General features: G+C 31.6%; 1 protein-coding gene across 1 annotated transcript in view; it reads left to right on the top strand.

The window, feature by feature from the left end:
• Positions 1–26,708, top strand: part of LOC127730412 (adenylate cyclase type 1-like) — a 92,512-nt gene that overhangs the window by 54,659 nt on the left and 11,145 nt on the right. Inside the window, exons 9-18 of the mRNA XM_052238814.1 lie at positions 5,710–5,762; positions 6,645–6,786; positions 8,215–8,312; positions 10,205–10,289; positions 12,340–12,435; positions 14,430–14,689; positions 17,034–17,154; positions 17,350–17,469; positions 18,673–18,822; positions 21,652–21,750. Coding sequence (XP_052094774.1) covers positions 5,710–5,762; positions 6,645–6,786; positions 8,215–8,312; positions 10,205–10,289; positions 12,340–12,435; positions 14,430–14,689; positions 17,034–17,154; positions 17,350–17,469; positions 18,673–18,822; positions 21,652–21,750 — 1,224 coding nt within the window. The remainder of the gene's footprint in view (positions 1–5,709; positions 5,763–6,644; positions 6,787–8,214; positions 8,313–10,204; positions 10,290–12,339; positions 12,436–14,429; positions 14,690–17,033; positions 17,155–17,349; positions 17,470–18,672; positions 18,823–21,651; positions 21,751–26,708) is intronic.

The following is a 26,708-nucleotide window of genomic DNA, read 5'->3' on the forward strand; positions in this document are numbered from 1 at the left end:
GGGAAAAGGAGACGGGATTGTAGTTACGACATTAGGAACATATCTGCTATCTGTGAAACGGATATTCCGTAACGGTCAACCAACTCGTGATGGCGTCCGTAAAATTTACGAACGGATGATTTCAACTTCACAACTTGGAACTCTTGGTTTAATATCTTCCTTGTGAGCAGCAACCCTCCACCAAGGAAATCATGATAGGAAATACAAGCCCTGGATTATAAATTTTCCATTGATTACTTGCTCGCCTATAATAAACCAGTATTCTTGAAGTTCAGGATCCTACAGAGAAAAAAGTCTTGTCCATATCAAACGAAAGTTCTTATAAATTAATTAATTACTTAATGCTATCCCTGCCGGCCTAACTTGTTCCGCTCAGTTTCGACATACGATTCGAAAAGCTCACACTCCTATAATGTCCATTTATATCCTGAACTTAAGTACTTCTTATAGAATACATGATTGTATAATAATTTTACAAAAAGGGGGATGATACCTAGGGTCGATTAAAAACAATAAGATGACGAATATTAGATACTAGTAACCCTATTACCAAAGTAAAAAATTTAACTAATTTAACTAATCCTTCTCTAGTCGTGTCATCAACATTTAGATTTATAATTAGACTAAACGTGTGTCAGACGTTCAAAATTAGATGCCTGGTATTTATGATGAGTTTATTTAGATACAGTCAGAAGTTTTAGTTTTTCTTAGACATCTATAATTTTGTCGAAGCATCACTGAATGATATTATAAGTTAGGTTCTTCAAGATCAAGAGTGAAATTTAAAATATTTGTATCAATTTTCCTTATTTTACTGATAAAAGGCTTTTTTGACGTTAATATTTAGATTTAGTCTTGGGTTAAAGTTTCCAAATATCAATAACTTTATGGAATTTTATGAACAGGGACAGAATTTTCATCATGACCACAAAATGGCAACTTAAGAATTTTTGTTTTTTTTATTTTAACTTTTCTGTATTTTGCTGATGATTAGAATTATTTTTGTTTAGTAAACATTTAGATACAGTTTATGGTTAAAGTTAACAAAATATCAATAACCTTTCTCAAACCTTCATTTTCAGGAAACTTTGAAAGAAGATTCTTCATACTCAATAAATACCTGACATGTAGATTTAAAATTTTGAATTTTCCACCCATTCTTTCGTTATTTACAAATAAATTGTTTTTTGGCAGTCAACTTTTTAGGTATAGTCTGTTGTGAAAGATTTTGAATAATTTTGCCAAACCTTCATGGAATTTTACAAAACTTTGACTGAAGCTTCTACATAATCAAGAGATTGAACCCTGAGCAAATTTTGAATTATTTTTTAGATAACGATGTTAATACAAAATATTTTCCAATAATTTAAATTCAAGACTTAAACAAGGTCATATTCAGATGTAGATACTCCTTACGGTGCCTTGGTGCCTCCCCTTTTCAAAATCCTTGAATCGCAATTGATATGCTTTTGTCACTATTAATTTAGTAAATCATTTCTGCAACTAATTATTTCAAACATATATACAAATAACTCCTTAAATATATATATATATAATTAACACATATGTTGTATTCCTTGAACATATTTCACTCTATAAGGTCCTATAAAATAGTGTTCTTCTACAAATTCTGAATTATACATTTGTCTCTGTGGTCAGTGGTCTGATTACCATGGTCACAGATAAAAGTTTCATACCCATTCATCTGACTTTCTAATCTCTACCAGCAGGGAGTCTGATAAGAGGTTGTAATATGTTGAATGGATTAATTAACATCAATAAATTGTGCAATTTGATATCTCCTAAATTTTAGGATGAAATTTGGCGTTTGTCCTATAACTGAGTGGGGCAACCGTATACTATGGACACATTCTTGTTGTTTGATGTGTTGGAGCTTTTGATTTTGTCATTTGACAAAGGCCTTTTCAATTTGAATTTTCCTTAGAGTTCGGATTTTTGTTATTTTGATTTTTATACGGTTCGCTTTTACACGAAAAATGAATATGTTTATAATTGTGGACAAATGACCTCTGTCAAATGCTACTTTTAAAGTATTCGATTGAGATAATAAAGGAATATTCAGTTACATGGATTGTGCTATAATGTTATTTAATGTCTGACAGCAGTGATCAGTTTTAAACCTTCTTTAATGTCATTTTATAGTTACAGTTTTTAATACAGTATACCAAATCAAGTCATGCATCAAATTAATATTAGAAAATATCAATAAAATCTGTGATTAGGAAACATAAAAGTTCCATTTTTATGCAGAAAAGTATTTATAATGTTGACTAAGCCTAACAGTCTTATCAATATTGGAACTGGTAAATATACCATGCAACATATGAATTAGGGGAATCAATTTCAGCTGATATGAAACATTAGTTCGATGTAATTACTTGTAATTATAACATTAAAACGTCATGAAATATAAGATGGTTTGATGTTAAATACAGAATTACACATTCGTTTTAAAAGATTACTGAAATATTCAGGTGTAACTTTTATGAATATTACCAATGAGTCAATATGTTAAAAAACATTCAAATCTCTATTGAATTTCTTTTTTCTAAATATTTTTGTTATAAGCATTATACCGTTTTAAGGGCATTTGCCATTATTGCCACCAAGTGATGCCATTTTAGTTACTGACCGATTGATTACCTGAATTCCAAGTGATCAAGTTTATTTTCCTTACTTTAACATTCTTTGGTTGTTTGAAGATAAAGTTAAAGTATGGTGTTGTTTGATTTAATATGAAAAATAGTTTTTTTAATGCGATTTAACTATCCTTTATTACAATATTTAAATTGATTAACGATTTTTTATTTCCTTCCTAAATGATCGACTTATAATTATGTTTTCTGGCGCAGTGATACTACTACATAATTGTTTGCATAACAATATATAAAATCAAAGACGTAATCGGTTATTCGTTTGGGTTTGTTATTTTAAGAGAGATGCTAGTGTTTTCTTATAGTTAAAGTCCTCAAAATATTAAAGTGTTTAATGAATTAAATAATATTTCATTTAGTTACAGCATTATGGTACTTACAGTTTGTTGTAATATCTATTAATTAGAGATTTCAGCATACTTGCGCTAAAATGTTTTGCGATTTACACTTCCACTTTTTAAATTCCGTTTAATGTTTAAAGGGGGGGGGGGGGGGTAATCTTTACTTGTTAAAACACTCGTGATGTTTATTATTATCATTTTAGGCAGCCAATGCTGCACAAGTGTTTACTTCAGATTCAAAGATTATCGCCGTAACAAAATACGTAACAGACCAAAAGACAAACAACAGTACACAAAACAAACAACAAAGAAAACCAAAGACTGAGCAACACGAAACCCACCAAAAACCGGGGGTGATCTCAGGTGCTCCTGAAGGGTAAGCAGATCCTGCTACTCATGTTATACAAACTTGGCGATAAGGAGGAAAAGAGGACGGGATTGTGGTAACAACAATTGGAATATAATTCGGCCAGAATCATGTATACAGAATTAAGCGATATTTTAACAAAGTTACATGTATATACCTTCCAATACTTGTCAAAAGAGCTTCCAACAGATGCTATGAATAAATCATTTGCAAATAAATTACTTATGTCAAAATTTACATCTATGGAAGTTAAAGTCAGATTGGCAACTTACACCACCGACGACACTTTGTGTTAACCTCACATGGAATTAAAGTAAGAGACCACATTCAACTTAAAACTTACCGGAGTTTCACCAAATGGCTAAACAATTTTTTCCCTGAATGTCCGTGGCGAAAAAGGGAGTGTATATTGTACATGAAGACGGACTGTACACGTTCTTTTACGGTAATAACAGTTTGTTTTTGGTGATGTTAACTCGCAAATTTTCAAGAATTGACAAGAGCTCCTCTATTCTGAGACAGTTAATAAAAACTGGAAATTAAAACGTGATTAGAAATTATGAAAGAATTCAGGTTTATGATATCGTGTTACAAAAATACTCTTATCGAAAAGACCACTTGACAAAGTCGAAAGATGTCTGCCAAGAAAATTTGTAAGACAATCGAAATGTTTGCAGTATGATGTTTACGTTGCTTTCTAGTGTGTTTGTTTTATCTTATCTGATATATTCTTAATTTAGTTTTATGGTGCTATGATTTTAACCAATTAATGTAAACCATCATATTTCCGATTTTGTAATTGCATTTATATCATGTTTGGGTTTTAATTATACACACTGTGTTGATTAAATGCTAAACATAATAAAAATGTCCATAGTCATGTAGGCTGTAACTTCAAGGTGTCATTATTTTCTTTGAGTGTAATGCGGTTATAGAAAAAATTCCTCTCATTTCGTTCAGATACTACACAACAGAGCTACTTGATATTAAGTTCAACATCAAATTTGTTTTAGCTACACTGTTTGATACATTGTAATTTCATTCTCATGTCAACTTCCGGTTCACTCAAAACAGTACATCGATGGTAATGTACTACTTGATAATTTTGCACTTATCAAACAAAAGCTCCGAAAATATCCGAATCATTTTAGTTTCAAAATGAAAAACAAAAATATAAGGTGAAGTTATAAGCGCACATTATTTCCTGCAGATGTATCAAAATAACGAAAATTGAAAATATATTTGAACATTGTTTAACTTATTTCATAGCCTTCGTTATTATTCACATGTATACATAAGTCTTTCCCAATCATCAAAAACAGCTGAAGTTATTGAATTAAAAGATCGATTATATAATTTAAGAATTCCTTAACACATGTATCTCCCTCCCGAAAGGCTCTAATTCATTGTCTGGGTGTGGATATTCTTTTGATCCTTTTCGGTTATATCAGCTCTTCAACCCTTTGTGTTGAGTTTTGGAATTGTTTGTACTGTTAATTTTATTTAATAAAGGCATTGACTTTGATATAAGTGAATATTGTTTAGGGTAAGGACCTTAATGGTATTAACTTGGTCAAATATATAGATTCTGACATACCTGCATTAAATAACCAAAAATTTTCATTTAATCATGTATCCATATTATAAAGATTACTTATCATATCTCATTTTTCAAGAAACATATTACCATTGTTGGTCAATTTGGTGACAAGTACTTTACAGACAATATATTCATAATCGTGGATAACAACACTAACTTAGTTTTATTACTTATTTGGGTGTATTGGAATGCCAACCGATGTGAATAAACATTGAACGGTATAATTTTACTGCACCAGATACCAAAATTCGCCAAATACACAAATCAACTAAACTTCAAAATTGTAACTGAAGACAGCCACTGATGAGATTCATGACATCCGTAAAGCAAACACATGAACATGTAAAAGGATTAAATACATAATGTATGTAATCAATCCACTTTTTAATTTTCATCAGTTGAGAATCAAAAGGCACACGAAACATGAACTGGTTATTAACATGCTATGATTTCACAAAAAAAAAAAAACAAACAAAAAACAAACATAAAAAAACACCACAGTAAAAGGATGGTTTGAAGGATACATTCGTAAATTTTAGTTTTATAATACAATTATTACTATGATATTACCACAAAAAGCTGGTTGTGAAATGATTCTTTTTTTTATCAAGATACCGTAAGTTGTATCCTACATTCGCAATAAACTGTATTTCAATACTACAGGATAGTACTATCAGTTAAAGGATATGTGGAATTCCATTGAATACATATTTACATTTATTCCAGACAAAATTTGGTTATTCAGTAACAGACAAACTTCGGAAAGCTTTCAAAGAAAGGTATGTAGGTGTGTTTGTTTCTTGTTAATATTCGACTGACTCGAAAGTAATCAATACAGTATGAGAAAGTGAAGAAGGCATGCTCAGTTGTTGCGTTTTAGCTGAAACATTACCGTTTCTTTGGAGAACAAATTGATCCGGATAAAAGAAATTTGATAAATAAATCTGTATTTCTAATATCATTTAAACATAAATTGTCAGTGCAGCCTTTTATACATGACAATTTGTATGCAGTACAATGATATGTTTTGCAATTTGGTTAAATTATTTCAAAGTAGAAGGAACGCAATTTATATTCTTTTGAACCAACAAACAATTATCAAATGTGATGCGTATAATTCAATTATGAATTTCTGCCACTAAACGTCATACATTATAATTGTCTTATACAAAAGTTGCATGAATCGGGAACAAATATATTAAGTTAGCCTTTTGAGTTATTGTTGTAATCATTTGTGTAATATCTTCATCGTTAGTATTGCAATTACGAACCATGCAACCGAAATCGGGGCAATGAATATGTTTGTTAAAGCTTTCATTTTTCAATTAAATGACTCATATCAGCCTATTTGTAGGTGCCAATTTGATTCAGATAATTTATTTGAATGATTAGGTGAGATGAAGAGAAATCTTTGTATAAAATAACTTTTGTTGATTATCAATACTATTATTATCAAATTCTTATCAAAAGTCTGACATGATGAGGTTGAGCATTTAATATCAAGATTCCTCTTTCTCATTTTTGTTAGTTTCAAACCTTTAGTTCATTCTTTGTTTGATTGTTTTCCCAATCGAAAGAGGAATCTACTAATATCTAATAACGTTAAAAATTAAACATTTGATATCGGACGTAGTATATAAACTTATTTTTCCTGGTTACAGACATTCTAACAAACCACAACCTCAGGACCGTGTTAACAAATACCTGGCATCTGCACTGACAGCACGAAGTGTAGACAGGGAGAAGAGAGATCACGTGAACTTCTTTACTTTACGATTTAAGGAATCGTCAAAAGAACGAAGGGTACATTTAATACTTAGTATAAAATTATGTGAATGGTTTACTTTAATGTTGAAACGGCACTACTTAATAGACAAAACTCATCAAATATATTATTTTAATGTAATACTATAAAACCCATCTGATCTTAAACTAGTGGACATATTTGAATCACTGTTTACTGAAATAGTGCGTGGACAGCCATTTACGATAACGTTTAATACAATTCTGAAAAAGGATGACAACAACAGGAAATAACTGCTCTGAAAAAAAACCACTGTTTTGTCTTTATTCTTATTCAACCGAAAATTTTCTTTTAAACGGAACAAGAATTCATTGCCTCAATATTTACAATAATAAGTGTTTTTCCATTTTTTATCTAATACTACTAAGCAAATATTAACCAAATTTGACTGAAATAGTCTTTTATGAAAGTCCCTCAGTTTTTGCTGATTTAATAATGCATATGCCTACCATAGAAATGATTTTTTAATTTCTATCGATCAATAATGTTCAGTTTTCCCATTTTTGAAGCTGCAACGTCAAACTTGGCTATCTTAATTAAATAAGTATATAAAGACCTTCAACCACAAATCCCTTCTTTATGTTGATTGGGTTGCTCGCCGCAATATAAGAGGAAACAATGGTTTACCGATGTTCAAATCTCGTAAATCGATTTACAATATACAAATCAAGATATCAAAACAAAATTCTGAGGTTATAGCATGGATACCAAAATGAAACGATAAGGGGGGGCGTTGACATGGTAAGTGTCTCCTGATATGCATTTACCATGGCCTTGCGAATTAATACTCAGTTAGAAAACGGCAAAACATTCTCAATGAAGATCTATTAGTCCCTGAGGATATCACCAGCTCAGTAGTCATTTTTTGCGGTACTGACATGATTTTCAACATAACTTTCCTAAGTTGTCTGATTATAAATTTCTAAATTATAAGAAATCAAAGGTCCACCAGGCAAGTTTGACCTTAGATGGATTTAGGTTTTTATCGACGTGCCTTTTTATCGTGTTTCAGAATTTATTTCACAGCCTTCGTTATTATTTACATGTTCTTAGCATTGGCAAGTCCCAAAGACGCCTTTTTCAATCTAAATGAATTGCATAAAAGTCTATTATGGTGCCATTTAACATTATATTTAGATCTTGTTTAGATACGAAAATATGTGCAGATCAAGAATAGATATTATCCATTGATGTACAAGTGAACAACTATGCCATTTCAATTAAGAATATGTCAGATTTACTAGTACAAATTATTTCATAAATTTAAGTTAGGAGAGGGATTTCGGATTTTGTGAGACTATACTATAGTTCAGTGTAATCATTTAGTGATTGTTGAAGTTAAACACTTCTTACAAGAGTATATTTTCGTATGGTTTATCGTTATGGCATATTGGATAATAGTAAATAATGTCATTGTCTTTTTTTAGTACCATGCTGCAGACGACTTTGCTTTTAGTAGTAGCATGATATGTTCCTTAATCATGCTCCTATGTACAGCTGGAATGCAAACAGTTGTACTACCAAGGTAATGATTCTTAAAAATGCTTTGTTAAAAGTTAGTAGCAATAACATTAACCAATCTTATTAAAATTAGTTCTCCGCGCTGGCTCATCATTTTTGTTCGGTTGTTTATATGTCACGCGCGACATATAAACAATCTAACGAAAATGAGGAGCAAGTGCGGATAACTAATTGTAATTATATTGTAACATTAACGGTACCAAATTTATTGTACCAGATGCATATTTCGACAATTAATGTCTCTTCAGTGACGATCGTGGCCAAAATATTTGAAAATTCAAAATAGTACAAATGCTTAAATCAGAATAGTTGTGAAGGAGTAATACCACCATTATTTTCCCCTATTAGTCTTTGTCCCGCGCAACGCGTTGCGAGGGATATGGAAATACCGGGTGCCCGTTCGTCCGTCTGTGCATCTGTCCGTCCGGTCTTATTAGCACTCTCAGGTGTACAGTTCTTGCCAGATTTTTATGAAACTTATATCATAGATTTATATCAGCAATGTCTTGGACGAGTTTGAAAATCAGTGCGGATCAGTTATTTTTAAAAGAGTTGTGCTGCCCTTGGAAACATTAATTATATGGAAAATTGCATCGTTAGCGCTCTCATGTGTACAATTCTTGCCAGATTTTTATGAAACTTATATCATAGGTTTATATTAGCTATGTCTTGGATGAGTTTGAAAATCAGTGCCGATCAATTATTTCTTAAAGAGTTATGTCCCTTGTTAAATTGGCATTTAAAAAAAAATGTGCAGAATTTATCGTTGTTTTGAATAAAGAAATACTTAGCATGAGTAAAGTTTTATCCTATCCATTACTACAGTAAAAATTTCACATAACGGTTCAGTGCATACAAGATAATTACCCTCACAAGAAGTTAACCAATCAAATGTTCACCCCTTTTTTCCTTAGCTTTAGTAACCATGGCACCTCAAGTTTCCAAAATATTTTATAGAAACACCAAAGAAAAAAAATGGTGCTTTGAAACACACAAGATAGATGCTTATGACTCAGAAATTTTCATCTGCAATGATACAGGGTTAATATCCTACAACTGTCAAATTTAATATTTTTCTCGACCCTTTTTTGTATGAAACCAGATGTGACGTTCTATGTCCATGTTTTGGTAATTTTACACATATGAACAAAGAAAGGAATTACGAAGTTGAGTATTGGCAAAAGTTATGATGAATCTAAGTAAGGCCATCTATATAAGGAAGTAAAGTTTTGAACATTATATGAATAGCGCAATGACCACATCAATGATGTTTCGTGCCAAGTTCCAACCTTTGGGATGATGATACCCTTGCTATTGTAACGTCCACCAACAGTGACATCGACTGAGTTGTTATAAGAAACTTATCGAAGATACTTGGTTTATGATTTGGTACGCAATACAATAGAACAGTTATATGGGTGCTTCACAAACACACATTAAAATAAATACATTATTACCACTTACACCTGTGTTAACGATATCTTCATTGTATTCTCATCATATTGTTTTCAATATCTTTTGATTTTCACAATGAATGAATTTCAAATTATTATCTTTTCGTCTAATAATGTGTCATTATTCAGTATTGGTTCATGTATCTTTATCACTATGAGTTTATTTTTTGTACAGAAAAATAATGAATGATTGCTTGGTTTTCAAGGAGAGATTTTAAGTCCCCATTGAATGAACTCCACCAGGGACAATTGCTATTTATTTACTCAATGGGACATTTCACCTTCCAAGAAATTAAATACCCTGACTGAAAATCTACTAAATCTCCTGCAAGGCTTTTTCCCCTTATAATAAATGAGCTCATACATTTTTATTCTCAAAATTTATACAAAAAGAATTCATTCAAATTTGCAAAAAAAATCTGTTATTTTCTTTTCTTTACAGGACCATTTTGCTTCTAATGCTTTTCCTGGCCTCATTTGTGTGGATATCGCTTATCTTGATGTTACTTCTCAGTGTTAAACTCAAGGTCAGTTAATATGATATAAGGTTTACGATTACGACGGATATTTTATTCTTAGAAAAAAATAATAATCATTCATTTAGCATAAAGGATAAAATGACTACAAATGAATGCTCTTTCTAATATGAACAGCAAATAATTAAATAGAGGAGTACGTACAATAACTGTTTAGATTTCATTATAAATAACATTCATAATTTTATTGGCTTTTTGTACAAATTATAATTGAATTAAGCCTTATCTAAGAAATGTAAGATGTTAAAAAGTAACAACAATATACATCACCTTGTTTAAACATTTAATAAGCCAATAGGAAAAATGCAGAGAAACTCATGAAATTGTTTTGCTTTGTAACGACATAAAACTAGATGGGAAAAGTTATATTCCTGAAATAGCTTAAGACTCTTATATACTGTGGTAAATCGTAATTGACAACAGCATAGTGTTTATGGAAATTCTTATGAACTTTCACAGATTTTCTATTGAATTTGATACTTTCTCATGTAGGAACCGCTTTTTATCTATTGAAACAAGGATATTTATAACTGAATGTGATGGTAAACAGAAAGGTAGAGAATCATATAAAGAATTGATATCCCCTAATATATTCAATTTCTACTGCACTAATCAAATTTTTAGATAAAATTGTATGAAAAATTTCAGATTCTAACCATTAATCTTCTTCCATTAGATAAACATTTACTTCTTACAACATAAATAATTTCTTCAATCGATCTGTCTGACATTTCTCTCAATATCACGTCATCTTTCGCTCAGAATTCTGTTATCACATTTAAATTAACACTGAACTGACTTTGATTTTCCGCAAGATAACATCTCTTTTTCAATTAAATATCAAGTAAATTTTTGTTATCACTATGGTACTGCATATCATCAAAATGATTCGTTCCCTGTGAGTTGTATGCACCAAGCACAACGTGAAGTTAACTAACATTCACGAAGTTAGAAAACATCTATTACTATTAGCGCTTTAGGTAGTATCCAAACAACTTTTCGATCAATTACACTGATACTTTATTTTCCTTTCATTAAATGGTGTTTTAAGTATTAACGGTGTAATCATGGAAACAATCAAACGGATCAAAATACATATGCTGAAGAAAAAAAAGTTTTGAGAAAGCAGCATCAATTTGAGTAGTATTTAAACTTTATTATTTTGCAGGGTTTAAAAGAAATTAAAAAATAAATGTAATTTTTTAATATCTTAAAAGGTCCTTCAACGCATTGGCTTGTTTCCGTGTTTATACGGCTTGATAAAAATCCTCAAAGTAGATAATTTTGATGGCACAGAATTGAGACAGTCATAAAAGTTAACAAGTACCGATGGTTCTAATTTTATAATGTCTGAGAGTTTCTTTCGCATTTTCTCAAGAACTACAAATCGTAGTTTCTTGGTATTTGGTCTTAAACTTTTTATTAGTCATCTGTATCGTGTTTAAGACAAATTTTTAAATAAATCACTTTTATTCTTCTGATTTGCCGCATAGATGTATGCTCATTACATTGATATACATATGAGTTTGTTGCATTTCGGTATCAAGCTTCAAATTTGTAAATTTTACAGTGTCACACATTTTCAGATCCCTCACGTATTCATTTTCTTTTTACCGGGTTTTCTTCAAATTGTTGGAAATACATCAGATTTATTTTTCATTTTACTCATTAACTAGAATTCATAGTTACTTGATAATTAGTACTATGTTTACTATTGTCAAGTCAACACCATGTGCTCATCTGTTTTCTTGTGTCAGCTTATACATTGTTTGGAAAATGCATATCCTTAAAGTCCAAATAGAGAGCAGATATAAAAGTTAATGAGCAGTTAGTCTCAGTAAATATTCCATTTGCGTATCTCGAATCGATACTAGTATTTCAAATGAAAATTACACCAGCATATGGTGTTCATAGTGTATGAGAAGTTTGCTTGATAGTTAAGCCACCTTAAAAAACTATGATTTTTAAATACAAATGATATAATCTGTATAAAAAAAACTCGTCATATTGAAGTACTTGTGATGTATTGCGAAATTTTCAGTGTGCACCGTTTGATATTCGTAAATCTTCAGGATTGAGATTGTTTGTCATGATCACCACAATAGCCCTTATCTATGCTACATCTCAAGTGAATATTGTAAGTATTGTTAATTATTAAGGACATACGGATGAAACGCTGATCGTTTAATGTACTTATATACATTGAATGTGTGTAACCGTCATATTTGTTTGGCAATACCAAGAATTCACGATCTGAGTTAATCTGTTTTCCAACATAACTGTACAAATCTTCTTGACCGGCCTAGAAGTCAGATTTTCATTTAATTTATCTTAGCCGTCACCCGAAATTTTCGTAAATAGATATAAGAACATGTGGTATGAGTGCCAATGAGACAACTCTCCATCCATGTCACAATTTGTAAAAGTAAACCATTATAGGTCAAAGTACGGCCTTCAACACGGAGCCTTGGCTCACACCGAACAGCAAGCTATAAAGGGCCCAAAAAATTACTAGTGTTAAACAATTCAAACAGGGAAAACAACGGTCTAATCTATATAAAAAACGAGAAACGAGAAACACTTATGAACTACATCAACAAACGACAACCACTGAACATCAGGTTCCTGACTTAGGTCAGGTGCAAACAAATGCAGCGGGTTAAAACGTTTTAATAGGCGCCAACCTTCACCCTAACCTGAAACAGTAGTGTAACATCACAACAAAGAAAGACACACTATAAGATATCAATTGAAATGGCTTAACTCAATAAAAATACATAACAAAAACAAGTGAACATACACTGAACGAATAAATTTGATCTATGACACAATGTAAAAACAAAATTAAAAGAAAATGGTTGAGATGTAAAACAATATCAGAAAGACAACCATAACCTTGGACAAAATGCCGCCAAATAAAATAGCGTACACAGGTAAAAAAAAAATTCTGTTGTAAGGTATACATCGAGTACGGAAATATTTATTACAAAAAAAAATTTTGTTGGTCATAGTACGAGAACAGAAGTGAAAATTTATCGTCATGCCTAACACTTATCAAAGGTGGTATATATTAAAAAAAGTGAGACGAGAATGTACTAAACTGTACCAGTTTGTAGTTAAATTACCAATAGCTTATAATGAATGTACTCGGCTCGATCTGATCCATAATAACAACACCAAGAACCATACTTCATCGATACTGAACCATACTTGAAATTAACTTTGATCAGACTAAGTCAAAAACAAGATAATTGTTACATGTTTTGAGTTCAGTATAATTCAAGTTCAAGTCATGTATAAGTAATAACGTAGCCCTTTGAAAATAAAGTAGCCTATTCAGACGTCCTGTCTTAATGTGTCAGGATGACACGAATTCCTGCATCACTAACTAAATTCCTTTAGTTTTTGACCAAAAAGGTAAATGTTGGCTTTCTGCACACCACTGGAAGTTCTTTTGAATTCTATGTGAAATACTGAAGGACATTTTATTATTCTGGATCTATAACTTATCCAAATGCAACTTAATTTACATTTAATGTAATTGCACAAGTAGACGAGTACATATCGATCAGATTTGCGTTTCCTATTTTCTGATTAACTTAGGATGGTCTTTTGTGATCAATTTTGAATAAAATTAGATATGAAGAAATGCGATCGAAACTATTTGTAAACGTTTGGAAAAATTCAGGACAACAGTAGTTTACCGATGTTCAAATCTCTAAAATGCATTATGAAGACACAAATCAAGGTGTAATACAAAATCGGAGGAAATCGAATGAACATTAAAAATAGCGAGACCGTATGTGTCGACGGGGTAAGAGTCTTCTACTAAGCATGCACCAACGGCAATGAGAATCCACAATCAGTTATAATATAATCGTTAATTTTATCAGTAAATCTACAGATCAGACCACTATTCACCCTGAGAAAAATATCCTACTTGGTAATGCTAATGCTCAAGATGTTATTGACCATGTGTCATACATATACCTATTGTAGTTTCATTAAATGAACCTAGTTGTGAAACTGAAAATATTCCTTTTCGTTTAGTATAATGCTATTTGAGAGAATAATGTCATATATATTAATATATAAAATATGTAAATTGTTAACTCTTTTCTCTTTTTACAGCTATGTTGTAAAGATTCTGCTTTCTACAAAACGCTTACAAATGCTAGTATGACATATATTTCCTCTGATGAACACTTGAAATGTCCACTTCCACAATACATCTATCTGAGTGGCATTATGGGATATATATGCGTTTCCGTTTTCCTAAAGCTTGCAGCTGGAGTAAAAGTGTTCATGATGGCAATCATTGCTGCGGTGTATATTGTTGTTATGGAGTTTACGCATGTATCTGTGTTGAGTGCGTTTGACAACGTTTACAGGTATAAAACATTAAAAAGACAAGGTATCTCAGAATCATTATTACTTACTGTACATATAACGGTATATTGAATCTTGAAAAGAAAGATTAAAACGATTCATTTAACAAAACATCTGTTTCTCATCATTTGGTACACCTGAGTATTAGGAACAGTCAACAACATTTTCCTATAAAATGGCGTACAACATAGTATTGATCATTTGATAAAAACCCAAAGAAATTCAATAGATATCACAGGGATATTTAAACTCATAAGTCGAAAAAGAACTGACAAACGCCATGGCAAAAAACCCAAAACGACAAAACGACAAACAACAGTCTATAGAATACAACATAGGTAATCAAAGACTGCACAACACAAACCCTACCAAAAATCGGGGATGATCAACAGTTTATCATGAAAACACACTCACTACATAAAATCTTTAAATGGTTCATATTCATGTCTTTATTCGTCCACAAAAAAATGTGTTTCCATTTGAGACTCTCATTACCGGCCTTATTAGAATGGGAATTTACATGTATCGATGCTTTATGAATTTTATAATGTTTCATGGAAAGACACAATAAATTTGCTAATCCGCTATTATGTGGGGTCTAATACTTAGATAAGTTTTACCATTTGGTTTTACCATAATTATTACGACAGGTGACCTTTCAATTAGATTTTAGTAACTGTGAGTACTCTTATTTCGGTGTTTTGTGTCTATTGTTTTTATGTTAGTTGTTTTTGTGCCTCGTATCGACTTTTTGAGTTAGCCAATTGCAACTGATTCTCACAGTTTGTTCTTATATTGTGTGTAACACCACTGTCCCAGGTTAGGGGAGGGTTGAGCGCTCACAAACATGTTTAACTCCGTCACACTCTTTATGTGCCTATTCCAAATAAGGATCCTGTAGTTCAGTGGTTGTTGTAGGTTCATATAAAAATAAGAAGATGTGGTATGATTGTCAACGAGACAGCTCTCCACCAGAGACCAAATGACACATAAGTTAGCAACTATAGTTTTTCTACTTGAATTGTTTCACATTTTCCATGTCGGGTCCTTTTATAGCCGACTATACGGTATGGATTTTTCTCATTGTTGAAGGCAGTACTGTTGCCTATAACTGCTTACATCCACTTTATTTGAACTTTGATGGATAGTTGTCTCATTGTCAATCATACTACATCTCCTTATTTTTATATAAGTTTAACAGAAACTGCCGATCGTTCAGGAGCAGATGAATTCATTATCGGCTGTTTGTGTGGTTTGTGGTTATCAATCCATATAATGTATTGTAGACTGTATTTTTTTCTTTGTTTGATTTATTGTTTTTGGTTTGCCCATAGGTATCTTTCTGTCTGAAAATCCCTTACCGGCAAAGCCTCAGGAAACTTTAGGTTTGCAGTTTCTATGAAAGTTCACTTAATTTTTTCTGCACTACTCAATACTTCAAACTATTGATTAGATATTTGGTATATAGTTATATCATAAGACAGTACAGAGTTCTATTTTGGCGATTTTAGCGGAGGTTGTGACTAAACATATTTTTCCACACTTTTTTCTGTAATGCCTCTTCAATTGATTAGAAACTTTACAGAAAAACTCAAAAGGTGCCATGTATAATCATATAAAGCCATATTATATAATGTAATAGATAGAGTTTAAGTATCTTACTATATGAGCGACTTTGTGTGTATAGTCATACCAGAAAAGTAAGGGATAAACTTTGAGATCGGGATGACGAGTATTGCGGAATGTGTTGGATATAAGATTTACTTGAAAATACAGGGATGCGTTAAGCTTGCAGTTATTGAAATTGTTTGCATCTTTAAATAAATATTCTGACTTGAATAATGGTAAAATGCAAATTACATTGGAACAAATTTTTCCATGTGACAACTTAAAATTCACTTACAATTCAATACTTATCCTTTATACTTGTAAACTCATCCAAGTTTCTGATGGTAGATGGCATTGTATTGCATAATCAATAACCTACGAATGTTTGTGTTATATTATATTTCATAAAAATGATACTCATTGAAATAAATATGGTAAATGTATCCATGTATTCCAAAGAGTGTTGAACAGATTTGAAAATGTTATTATGTTTCTTATTTGAAAATAAAATCCAATTTTGTAAACTAAATACCTTAAGGAAACACAATTTGAACTTCAATGTGTTTGTTTATATTTTTAAACACGTATATTTTAGTCAGATCATTTAGGTTGTATCAGTATTTTCAACCTCTCTATTTAGCATCATTGGTCCATATTTAGAAAGTCTATTTTTGCATTATATAATTTACAAAAACTAAACTCGAATCAAAGGACATAATATTTCACTTGTAATTGTAGACCAGTTATTCCAACTCATGTTATTGGTGCAGTTGTATTGATTGTTTTCATGGTAACCTTGTACCTGCAGGGTCGACAACAAGAATGGACTTCTCGATTAGACTTTTTATGGAAAACACAGGTATGAACTCTTTCAATAAATCTTGCTACACATTTTTTTTATATTTGCAATATGTTGCATTCAAAGAGTGCAGATGATAAAAAAGTTAAATTGTTTAAAATTTCGAAAGATACAACCTTCTCCTCTGAACTGTCTTGTAAATTAGTTTACATGTATTACTTTATTTGATGACCTATAATGCATTTCAATTAACAGGCAACTGAAGAAAAGATAGAGATGACAGACCTACAGACCAACAACAGACAAATCTTGTGTAATCTACTCCCTGCCCATGTTGCTGCTCATTTCATTGATCTACAGGCAAGAAGTAATCTGGTAAGTTCAGACAGATGATTACGTATAAAATAAGGAATTGACTACGTGAATATTTAAAAAATAAAGATTTTCCATTGAACGCAATCTCATGCCTTCGACAACATCGTTACGAAATACCTGTTATATTTTTAGCAATACCTGTACATTCTTTCTATAAACAAATATAAGCTTATCTTATCTAGTAGTGAACAATTATTCATTTTAACAAATTTTCAGTTTAAGTTCACAAATAGTTAGAAGCATCGGTTTTTTTCATATTAGACTTTTTAACTAATGACAAAGAGGATACTTTAAATGTGCTTTTTATACGCCCGTTTACGGGACGTATTATGGTATACCGTTGACCGTCTGTCCTTCCGTCTGTCCGTCCGTCCGTCCGTCTGTCCGTCCGTTCGTCTGTCCGTCCGTCCGTCGTCAACATGTCGGACATTAATTCAAAAACGCTTTAACCAATATGCATGAAACTTTGGTGAATTGTTTATATCTATTGACGTGAGCTCCCTTTCGTTTTTTATAAATTTCAGATTTACCATTTCCGAGTTTTGGGGTTTTATTCATTAAAAAAGGGGGATTTTCCAGTTTTCATGACATGAACGACTTTATAATGTAAGACGTTTGTTGACCTCTGAATGTTTAATTTGGGGTTTTTGGTTTCGGTAGCCACATACCCCATTTCATTTTATTGATATGAAAAATAAAAGAGCGAGGAGTGAACATAGGTGCTTCAAAGTGTTCAAGTTGGAATACCTAAATTTGTTTTAAAATACCTACCATTACATTTATGTCTGAATAGTTGAATCAAACGAATAAATGTTTTGCTATATAAAAAGTTGATGGGCGTTATTTGTTTATTAACTCTTTTTATTATTTTTCTAAACCTCATGTGAACTGACAAACTCTGGCATTAAGGTCAAATCGAGTAGATTTTTTTGTCTATTCGACTTATGTCTTTGTCCCTTTGATATCCCATACCTCTTTTATACTATAAGATACATTTATTTTCTCATATGCTAGAATAATTGTTTTCACACATCTATACTAATTGAATGTTAAACACGGCTACCAATATTTTAGTTCACATGCAAGCAGAGTGTTGAATTTTTTCTATCACCTAAACAAAACTGTCAGTAGATTTTCAATAAACAATACATGTAATACTTCAAAATCTCCAGGTTGTCGGAGTAATTAAGTTCTATGTTTCAGGATGATCTCTACAGTCAGCATTACAGCAAAGTTGGTGTGTTTTTCGCCTCGATTCCAAACTTTTCTGATTTCTATATTGAACTTGATGCCAATAATCAAGGAGTGGAATGTTTACGTGTTTTAAATGAAATTATTGTCGATTTTGACGAGGTAAAGTATTGATTCTTTAAAATTAAACATAATTAATACAAGGGAGCAGTTTTAATTAAAGGGGTTGAAATCTTGTAAATCCTCCTAAAACAGTGAACTCTTTTATTTAAACTTGATAGAATCTGTATTATTATTTAAAAAAATAGTTTGGGTTATATATATATATATATATATATATATATATATATATCCAACGCAATGATAGGTCTGAACGTTGTTTTCAATTTAGACTTGTAAATATATATATATATATAAACAAGTCTAAATTGAAAACAACGTTCAAACCTATGATTGCGTTGGATAAAAAACCGCAATTTTTATACGTGTGCTTGCAAAACAAATTTCTTGTTGGTGGGGTCTAAATACAGCACAAACAATATTTTCCAAAAGACCAAAAAAGTGAAAAAGTATATTTTAACAAAACGCATTTGACTAACAGGTCGAACAACAAATGTTCTTAAACCCTGCTGACTGCCATTGGCGATTGCCAAATAAACGGATCACCGATGTAATAAATGGATCTTAATTATAAATTTAATACTAAACAGAAAACAATAAACTTGCGGAAAAGATGATATACCGCAAACAAAAGGTGCAAAGGTTTTTGTACACCATATCCGGATTTCGACAATTAATGTCTCTTCAGTGATGTCAGGAATCGAAACGGTATTTCGAAAGCCATACAATTTACCTCAATTTAGGATAGACTCTTGAATTTTGAGGAGTCAAAATAGGATGAACGGATCATATAAACCCGAAGGCAAATATAAAACAAGCCCAAACGAAAAATTATAAACAAGTCTAAATTGAAAACAACGTTCAAACCTATGATTGCGTTGGATAAAAACCGCATTTTTTATACGTGTGCATGCAAAACAAATTTCTTGTTAGAGGGGTCAAACAAACAACATTTTCCAAAAGACCAAAAAAGTGAAAAAGTATATTTTAACAAAACGCATTTGAATACCATGTCGAACAACAAATATATATATATATATGTGTGAATGTATATATATAGCAAAACATGGACCTTGTTATTTTCATACAAAATGGAAAGAGGAGTGGATAAACCTTTTGTTAATTCTAGATTTATCTCTAATGTTATGTTAAAAATTGTTTGTATATTCTCCTGTTTTCACTTTTACTTATAGTGTTATCTATTCTTCATATAAATACATCTACATTGCTTCCATTCCGAAATGTCTTGGTTTTTTTTGTTCATCAAATGCAATGGGCATCTTGATCTGATGCAATCTTAACAGACTGTCTTTCATTCAATTTAAGACATATCCACTGCCGTAACTTATGTACTTTTCAATTAAGTCTGTTTAGTCTCTCAGCAGAATGCAGTTACTGTTATATACAATGATCATGTGCAAAACAATTAATACTGAATTGCTTGAAAGTAATCGAACAGTAATAGGTTGACTGCAATCTAAATGTCTTAAGATAACTAGATTTTGAACGCATATATCCCGTGAAACAAAATAAATAATACCACATATACAGTTAAGCCTGGTTCATATCTTGATCTGTAATTTTACCGATTGTGTCCTATTCCCCATGGTGACATTTTTATTGAATGTGGATTTGCATGAAGGGTAATGCATGAATAACATAAGGTTTACCCTGTCGACATTCCTTTTGTTTCCTCATTTTTTGTTGTATGCCCTCGCCGCTAGGCGAAGGGGGCATTAAGTGTTACCCTAGTCCGTCCTGTCCATCCGTCGCGTACGTCCCCAAAATTAGTTTCCGTTCTCCAACTTTAGTTTACCTTAACCAAATGTTAAAAAACATACACAATTCTTATTACCACAAAACACAGATCAAGTTCGAAATTGGATGGCGTCACTTTCACCTTTCATGAGTTATGCCCCTTTATGAACATTAAAATTGCTGAATTTTTCGTTTCCGTTTTCCAACTTTAGTTTGCCTCAACCAAATGTTATGAAACTTATACACAATGCTTATTACCACAAAACACAAACCAAGTTAAATATTAGGTGGCGTCACTTTAACCGTTCTTGAGTTATGCTCCTTTACAAAAACAAAAAACGAACAACATCCCTAATTACTCTTTGTTATTGAACAATGAGAGAACTTAAACCTGCAAGCAATTTCTAATGACAACATGAAGAAATACATGTCATTAACTTTAAAAGAAAAGAAAATGTCAATAACTAGTACATTGACTCATGCATATTTACAAGCTGGGCATCTGTGGCCCATAGACACATTTTCCATTTATTTCACTGTATTTGTGTTTTCTTAATCGATTTACGAGATTTTAACATCGATTAACTACTGTTGCCTTAATTAACATTTTCAAATTGACACTGAGGTCGTTGGAGAACAAAACTTTTTGATAAAAAGAGATGATTTCAGTTTCCAAATTGTGAACTCCCCATTTCTCTGTGGCAATGTATCAGTGTCTGAAAATGGAGAATATATCTCCAAGATGATACGATATTCATTCAAGAGCTTCCGTTTCCTATCATTATTTCCTTGATAGAGGTTTGCTTCTTACAAGGAAATTATTATTCAAAGGGTTCCACGTGATAAAGTTGATAAAAGATTTTCAGAACATGTAAACAGCAGTATCAGCAGGACAACCTACAAAGAGTCACATGACCAAAATCATCAGTTGACTCGTACGTTATTATGATCTACTTATTGTTGCGTTTTTGCAGAAACCGGTTGGAAACTTTCTGATTACATTGAGTTAATTTTAGTCAAAAATGTTAGCTTTGTCATACAGGCTTCTGGGAGCCTCTAGTCTTTTTTTAATTTTGAAAGTAAGTGCATGCAACTTTGTTTGTTATATTTTAGGCTCTTAACGAACCACGATTCCGTGCAATTGACAAGATTAAGACAATTGGAAGCACATACATGGGAGCAGTTGGTCTTATGCCAGAAATGAAAATTCAGGTATATTACTGAACTACTTAAAACCAATTGTTAGATAGTATCGCCACTGTTCATGTCTTAATATTTTGTCTTTAACTTCTGAGCTAACTGTACTTAACTTGGGTTAATAGGTCTTTCAGACAATGTTTATCATAACTACTGAATGGCGTTTTTCGCCCTGTAATGGTCATCAAGACGTTTTACTAGTTAAGCGGGAAATAATATACTGCACGAATTGGTTATATTTGTTGTAAAAACGACACAACAATATGTATGGGGTTATGGAAATTTAAACTTTTCGGATCGCTATCATACTATTTGATGCTTATAGCAATTATGCATTAAATACTTAAAAGAACATTTTAGGGTTAGTTTATCAGGTGAAAGAACGTTACAGTATGGTCACTTATATTGTTTTCAATAATAATGTTCCTGCATGCAGGCGACCCGGAATGTCGAACTGTTATCAGGCTTAAAAAGCGAGAAATAAGACACTAATTTTATCTATCCTAAAAAATTACAGAATATAAGTCAAGGTTATACAATATTTTAAAGAGGTTGAGAACTTTTGATAATTAAACCATTACGTAACTTTTTCATGAGTGTGCGTTTTATATTCGAAGGAGATTATCAAAATCGGACGTTGCAACATTTTCCAACTCATTAATTGCCAATTAACTATTTATTATGTTTTCTTATTGTATTTAACAATGAGTAATGGCAGAGAACTTTTTATGTGAAAATAAATGAAATTCTACCTTCAAAATAATCCTGAAAAAAATATACTTTCAATATAGAAGGGCGTCAAATATAAAGGATACTTTTACAATGAAGGAAAACGCTTCTTACATATGTTCTATGTAAAGCTTTCAGACAATAATTTTTTTAACATGAAACATTTGTTTATTTGTATCGATTGCCAATGTCATTCTTAACTCACATTGTCGTCAGTAAGTTAGCTTTATAATTTTCGTCTGAATAATCAATTAATTACTTTAAAACGGATGTAGAAAGTGATCAAAGATACCAAGTTTCTTATTTAGTAGACAAGCCGCGTATTTCGACTAATTAAGATGTCACTCTTTTCAAAAGAGTTTGAAGGTCAAATAAATAACGCTGTTATGAGCAATGAAAACCGAATTTTCCAATAGATGGTCATTAAAATCAGAAAAAAATCTATCAATGTCATTAGGTAAGAAAAAACATAGTATTTCGATGATTTTAACAATTTAGGAACAATAAAAGATATCACTTATGAAATGGTGATTTAAAAGGTGCATGATATCAATTGCAACAATATTTACCAAAACTTATAAAACATTTGTTCATTGGATCTTATGTTAATTTTGATGTATTTTTATTGAGTAAATTTATTTAACAGGTAGCCGGTTTTTTTTTGTGATATTTGTAATTACCGTTATGACAAAAGCAACTTTATTAACTTTTAATAACTGAATAACCCATATTTCAGTCAGTACTTGAATCTCGTATATCCCAGTGAACTTGAAATTAAGGATACTACTGATACAAAAATGGCCTGCTTCATACCTTGATCTTTTCCTCAATATTGACACAGATGGACGACTTCACACTAAAATCTATGACAAACGGGACGATTTCAACTTCCCAATTATCAATTTCCCATTTCTCAGCTGCTCTGTCGTATGGTGTTTACATATCTCAATTGATACGTTATGCTCGTGCATGTTCACACTATACTGACTTCATTTACAGGAGTGTGCTCCTTACGCAGAAACTGCTCCAACAGAGTTATGAGGATGAAACATTAAAAATGACACTCCGTAAATTTTATGGACACCATCACGAATTGGTTGATCTATACGATGTGTCTGTGTCTAAACTAACTAATGACATTTTTACCACGTCTTAGATTGTGGTTTAACATCTATGCCGTCTGTCTGCTAAGTGCCGAACGTGACCTATTCCCGAATATGACTGTGAATTTGCATTGGTATACAACGTGTCTCGGTATTTTGTACAATCAACATTCATGTAATTATTTTTGATGTTTCTGTTATGGTTTCGGTTGAATAATGTGTTATGTCTTATCGTTTGTTGTCCAAATAATTATAAAACTGCCCTCCAATACCATCATTGTCATATTCCCGAATATGACTGTTATACCGAGTGTGAATTTGCATTGCTATACGACGTGTCTCGGTATTTTGTACATCCAACATTCATGTATTATTTTTGATGTTTCTGTTATGGTTTCGGTTGGATAATCTGTTATGTCTTATCGTTTGTAGTCCAAATAATTATAGAATTGCCTTTCCATAACATCATTGTCATGAAAATTGTTTGGACGAGTATTGTGAAAATAATTGTATTTAGTTCGAGATTGCATGTTAGTTACGTAAGTGCGTCACTTTTTGTGATTTCCTGTGGTTTCTGTCGTTGATTGAATATGTTCGTTGTTGTTCTGCGGTTTGCATGTTGTGTCGACTATTATATTATGTGTTTGTGCTATATTTCTGTCACGTAGTGTTGTCATTTTAGCGATATTTTTTAACATTGTCATAAAGCGGGAGGATTGGCTAGCCATTAAACCATGTTCAACCCACCATTTTTTCCTAAAAATGTCCTGTACCAAGTCAGGAATATGGCAGTTATATCAAATAGTTCGTCTCTATGTATGTTGGCGTTTGTCTTTGTTGCACTTCAGTGTTCCTGTTGTTCCTTTGTTTTCCTCTTATAGTTGATGAAGAATAAGAATAAGAATAAGAATACTTATTGAATCCAATTAAAGGGCCCGTTTCCGAGCATATACATATATATATATAGTATTAATTATACAGTACTTTTTAAGATATATTACATTAAAAATAAATGATTAAATAACTATACTCCATACCAGATGGTGTTTGAAATTAAATAAAATAGAATATTAACCCTCTCTAATACATAAAAAAACTACATCACTACTACATGTATATTTAGTTAGTTACTGGAATGCAAATTTTCTCTTATTTCAAAACAAGTACTTATAAATCTTGACACTGAGATATTCACATTTTCAGACTCACATGACATTAACCAAATAAATTGTTCATACTTTGAAATATAAGGGAAGTTTTTACATTGAATGCATGCTTCATTAAGAATAAAATTCCGTTCCTTTTTATATGTAGTGCATTCCATTAATAATGAAACTCGTCTTCAATCTGCATATTTTTACACTGCCAACAAAATCTTTTATCTTTATCGATTTTTTTATATCTACCTTTCTCAATAGCTAACTGATGAGCACTGATTCTAAACTGAGTTAAGCTTTTTCGATACTGAAATTTATTAACTTGACATAAATATGCTTCCCTTTTAAAGATGTTTTTAAATTCAAAATAAGTACGCAGTTTTCCTTTTTTAACATTTGCATTATCTTCTATAGTATTTTTCAAGTAAATCCTATATCTACTAATCAAAATATTTTTAACCTTTTCAATGTCAAAACTTTCCATATCAACATCAATACATCTTAAAATATATCCAATATTAGAATACCAAGATGACTTATTACATTTGTGAGTGTCAATACTTGTGAATAGGGCTTGTTTTAACAAATGATCCTTTTCTAAACCATTAATTCTTTGTAAACATTTAAGAATAGAACAAATAATTTCAATATGCAATGGAGTACGACCTAACTCTGATGTTTCCCTCGGTTTTAGTTTGTTTCCACTCAATCGATTTATGACTTTTGAACACCGGTATACTAATGTTGCCTTTATTAAGCCAGATTAAACATATTCTAAATTTTAGAACAAAGGCACATGTAGGCTGTTATTTGCATCTCACTATGTGGAGTTATTTGTATTTTCTATTAAAAAAAACTATATGATAAATTATCTAGGCAGTTTATGTTGTTACAAGAAAGGAATTATGTTCCATAAGAATGACATTTTCCTGGGCAGTATAATTTAGAAATATATCAGATTTACCTACTTATTGGTCATCACTGTAGAATGGAGACGATGATTATGATAATAATAATAGTATATAGAAACAATGTGGACATCTGGAAAAGTTTTCGAATTCAATGTGAGAGAGAGAGGGACATGCAAACTCATTAGTCTAAATATAAACTAACAACGCCGTGGTAAAAAAGAAAAAGACCAAAATACCAACAACAGTACACAAAACACAAACTAAAGACTGAGCAACTCGAATCCCACCAATAACCGGGGTGATCTCGGAGCGGTAAGCAGATCTTGCTCCACATGTGGCACCCTTGGGTTACACAGGGGAACCTTCAGCTTTTCATTAGTGCATACGCTACCAAAAGAATCATTCATATATAGACTTTATTCAACATTACGATTTATACGAAGTACTTTGTCAGTAAAATAACTTTAATTTTCATAGAGGCTAAAAATGACAATATCCAAATTTAGTAGCATTTCGATATGTACTTCACCATAAAATCCAAGAATTCAGATTGTGCCAAATGTCGGCTACACTATGACAACCCCAATGAAAATGTTCTATAGATTCTGGCTTTTACTTGCAAAATGAACATAAATAACAGTTTACAAGGTTCATTTTAAGGAGGAGAGCGTTTGTACTAAAAAAAAAATAATGAATGATGTTCACGTAAATAAACAACAGAGAAAGCTGTACTTTACGTTCACTGAAAAATCATACATCTGATTGCAGATGACATCAATTATGTCTTGTTACGTTGTTTCGTCTTGGAATGCTTTTAACATCTGTTTGATATTATATCCTCCACTAGTTCTATGATAACCAACATACTACAGTGACATTTACATCAAGTATGATCTAATTATGAGCATAACTCATGAAACGATACATTCGTAAAAGTAAGCCATATCATACTTTTAATTGTACAAGGTAAGCAGAAATGAATATATCAGAGCATCTTTGATAGCAGCTGAACCAAGGAGAACCAGCATGGTGGCACTCTTTATTTTATGTTTTTCGTTGTATCTTCGGAAACC

The sequence above is a fragment of the Mytilus californianus genome, unplaced genomic scaffold (assembly GCF_021869535.1).
Source record: "Mytilus californianus isolate M0D057914Y unplaced genomic scaffold, xbMytCali1.0.p SCAF_2, whole genome shotgun sequence".
Classification (NCBI taxonomy): Eukaryota; Metazoa; Mollusca; class Bivalvia; order Mytilida; family Mytilidae; genus Mytilus; species Mytilus californianus.